Source organism: Trichoplusia ni, chromosome 5 (genome assembly GCF_003590095.1).
Source record: "Trichoplusia ni isolate ovarian cell line Hi5 chromosome 5, tn1, whole genome shotgun sequence".
NCBI classification, from domain to species: Eukaryota; Metazoa; Arthropoda; class Insecta; order Lepidoptera; family Noctuidae; genus Trichoplusia; species Trichoplusia ni.
Window position 1 is genome coordinate 14,545,793 of NC_039482.1, and position 3,744 is coordinate 14,549,536.

At 38.9% G+C, this 3,744-nt stretch overlaps 1 protein-coding gene across 1 annotated transcript; it reads right to left on the bottom strand.

The window, feature by feature from the left end:
• Positions 1-1,504: 1,504 nt before the first annotated feature.
• LOC113493666 lies at positions 1,505-2,973 on the bottom strand. The gene is made up of 2 exons (XM_026871640.1): positions 2,883-2,973; positions 1,505-2,647 (listed from the first exon to the last, which is right to left on the bottom strand). The coding sequence occupies exon 2, from the start codon at positions 2,493-2,495 to the stop codon at positions 1,896-1,898; it is 600 nt and encodes a 199-aa protein (XP_026727441.1). The 5' UTR covers positions 2,496-2,647; positions 2,883-2,973; the 3' UTR covers positions 1,505-1,895.
• Between the last annotated feature and the right edge of the window lie 771 nt (positions 2,974-3,744).

Consider the following 3,744-nt stretch of genomic DNA (forward strand, 5'->3'; position numbering starts at 1 on the left):
GCAATTCTCATGTATTCGCAGGTGGTAAAACTTTTAATGAGATCAAAACATGGACCCCGTCGGGCACAGTGTAACAGCAACTTAATGTAGAGTAAGCAAAAGGTTTTGCTTATTTACAACTCACTACATTCTAATTGGTTATATTTTTATCAAATCGGACCATTAAGAAGATTATCGTTTACAGATATGGTAGTTTATGTGACTTTTCGGTGTGAGGATTATTGTCACGTATTTTCTAATCTCATGTAAATATTAAGAACTCCGACATCGTCGTCACATCATCATCAATAATTTAATTATGTTTGCCCGTATCTCTAGACCGTCAATACTATTTTTCTATTTTCCATATCCAATAGAACTAACCAAAACAAACGTTTTAAACATAAAACATCACATACCTTTACCTAACTTATATAGTGCGTAGTTGACATGAAAATCGTGTGTCGTTACACAAGCCTGACGGCTTGTGACGCGTCGTCGCCGGCTTCCTAATGCCTTCCTTACAACCCCCGAGCTGGTGGCGTTAGCGAGGCTTACAGGATTTGCGCACATACGTCCTCTTTTGTGTAGCGCAGTAATGACAGGCTCGAACTGCGTGACAATACATTATTACTAACCGTTGAAAGAGCCGTTTATAAATTTCGATGAAAACCTATTTCTTAAAAACATGGAAAAATAATGATATCATCTTTGTAAAACTTCAAGTAATTTCAGCCTAAAAAACTCATAATGAACACACTTTTGCACCTAATGTTTGTATCACCAAGTTATGTACGTTAAACTGCGAGTAACGCCATCTACGGCTCAGTTTGAGAACTAACTGTCGTAGCATCAGGGTAGCAGAGCAACGGTTATGTCGTAGCTACCAAGTTAGAAGCAGCGCCACCTTTGTAAAGTTTCTAGTACGATTTTAACAACTGGTTTAGGATTGCTGTGAAAGTAAACAGTTTTATACCAACAGATGGCTGTACCAACTCCAACTAGGGCTGTTTCACGAAGACAAAAATCCACACACGCTCGAGGAATATTTTTGAAACGTTATAAAATACGATTTTTGTTTATATGTAAAAAAAAATATTAATTAATTATAAGGTAAAGTATTGGCGATTATTTCTGGACCTCGCAATTTGCCGCTTTATATACAAGTAGTATTGTATCTGTACAAAAAATGTATTAAAATCGTTATCTATCAATATCACTTATATTTTAGTGAATTGTCATTAATGCGTAAAATTTCATTAATATTTATTCCATCCCACAAATAAATTATTCTTCGGTATTAAGCCGGAAACGACTGTCTTTAAAAACACAATTACTGTACTAGACCACTTTAATTTACCATCAATTTTAATACGAAATGAGAGTTCTTAAGAATAATATGATTTGTTTTATACTTTGAACATATAAGATGTCCCTCCTAATTTGGACAACAAGTTTTGCAGCGACAACGTTCCGAATCGAACAAAATTTTATCCATATAATTATTGTTCAATGGATGGAAATGTAACAAAAGCACTTTAGTAAATGGAAAGTATAAACACGATAAAGCTGAGTTAGGCTCTATTGCCATGTTATAAAGGTTATAACAGTATGTATCATACTTCCAAACAGTTAACTCGACTTGTGTGCAGCTTTATACCTGAATTTCAAACATGATACAATATAAAAGTTTGTCATTCTTTTTAATAGTAGCGGATACTCAGCGATAGAGATCGCGAGGGAGAGGGAGAGAGAGGTATTTTAAGTGAATATGGGATTAGTGGAAAAGCACAAGGTAGCTTTATTAAAATTTTCCTGTAGCTTTAATCTAGTTATACAAACCAGAAGGAATACCAGACATACCAGAAAAACTAAAAAAGACTAAACTTAATTTCCCTTCAGACACAAATCGTTAGTTACTCCAAGCTCCTCCACTCGAGGGTCATCTCACACTCCAGGTCGTAGCTCCGGAGCTGGTCGATGTCCAAGGTGATGGCCTCCACAGCCTCAGGGCAGATGGACTCATCGAACTCTATGGAGTCGTCGTAGTACTCGATGGAGCTGAACATGTACTCACTGGCGCGCCTCACTTGATCCAGCGTTTGGTTTGTCTCGGCTTTCGTCGTCTGCTTGGTATCCAACGTCGTCGCTATAAGGTCTATCTTGGGTGTTGTAGGCGCCACAGACATCGTTGCCGTAGTCTTCAAAATGCTCGTGAGGTTTGGAGCTGCACTAGTAGGGGGGACGTTATTAGTGTGAACAGTTACATTAGTGAGAACAGTCACATTAGCGGGTGTTGTTACCGTCGTGCTACTTGTAGTTGTCGCATTAGTCGCCGCTGCTGTTGTGACATTCGGGTCGTATTTCAACTGTTCGATGTCGACTCTGCACGAGTCTTGTGTTATATCAGCGGGGTCCACTTCTATCGGATCGGATGATACGAACTCGACGCGAGCTCCGTCGTTCTTCAACATCTTTCTATATCTCCTGACTTTGTCTGCGAACGTGTCCTCCATGCAGTCTCTCCTGCCATCGAACTGGGCGCCCCGGAGGTGTGCCACGTGCCACTCATAGTCATCCAAGTCATCCAAAAACCTCCTTTCTATATTCACTTTGTAATTGTGCGGAATATCGTCCTGGCTTTTGTCTTGTTCTTCATCCACGGCCCCTAAACACTGAGTTCTGGTTATAATAATAATTAATATAAATTTAAAAAGTACTTTCATGTCTACGCAAACGATTACATCGATAACTTGCCGAATTATGAAAGAAACCAGTTTAATTAATTAAATCCTGTGTTATGTTTTGGTTGGTAATGCGTAATAGCTACACTACATAAAATTGTAAGTAGGTATATATTCCATTTTATAACAGTTACGCAAACATCACAAATATTCGTTTACTTTCATCCTCTCATTTGGCTTTTAGGGTTTTTTAAAGAAAATGGGACTCTATTACATAGGTTCTCTTTTCTGTCCGTCTGTTCGACTAGCTATCCATCGGTCACCAACCAGTAACTATGAAAACAAAAATCACGGCTAATCAGCGCGGTTGATACGGTCATGCAATAAATTGTTGGATGACTATTTCTTTCCAATTTTATTTATCTGTATAATAAAATCCACTGAGTGACGCGAATCCTACCCGCTCTTTATATAAATAATGTCAATAATAATTAAATGGTTAAGATGAGAAGTGAGCTGAGCTGCAATCTGTAGACAGAAGACAACAGTACTTCTAATGAGACGAGTAGTAATTTTCGCATTAATTTTCCAAAAGTAGTTCTATTCACTTCAATAAACACGCACAAGTTGTATCAAAACAAATAAACTAAACGAACATAATCTCCAGCAAATAACGCCTAATAAAAGTATAGAGGCCAAACCGCCCATTATAAAGGCATCATTGACAGATCGTTATCTCTGGCGCGCTAACTAATCCATTCAGCCTCGGGTAACGTAACTACCCTCCAAACGTCGGGAAAATACTTCAATTACCCTCGCCTCCCCCCCCCCCCTCTCCCGCCCCGGCCGCACAGTACTCCACCCGCGACACCCCGCCGTGAGATCAAAACAGCCCAATTACACGAGCCCACCCTTTAATAAACCCTCGTTTGCTCAAATCTGAAATAAAGACGGATAAATAATCAACAATTTGAAACGAAAAGCTACAAATTACCATTTGTTTGAATAAATTGAACAGTTAATGTGACTCAGCCCCGGTCAAAGTTGTCTGCTTGTGGCACTCGAAGACGATTGGACATTA

Bases quoted from the DNA above. Each gene is read 5' to 3' on its own strand.
- LOC113493666 (XM_026871640.1), bottom strand. From the start codon at position 2,495: ATGGAGGACACGTTCGCAGACAAAGTCAGGAGATATAGAAAGATGTTG.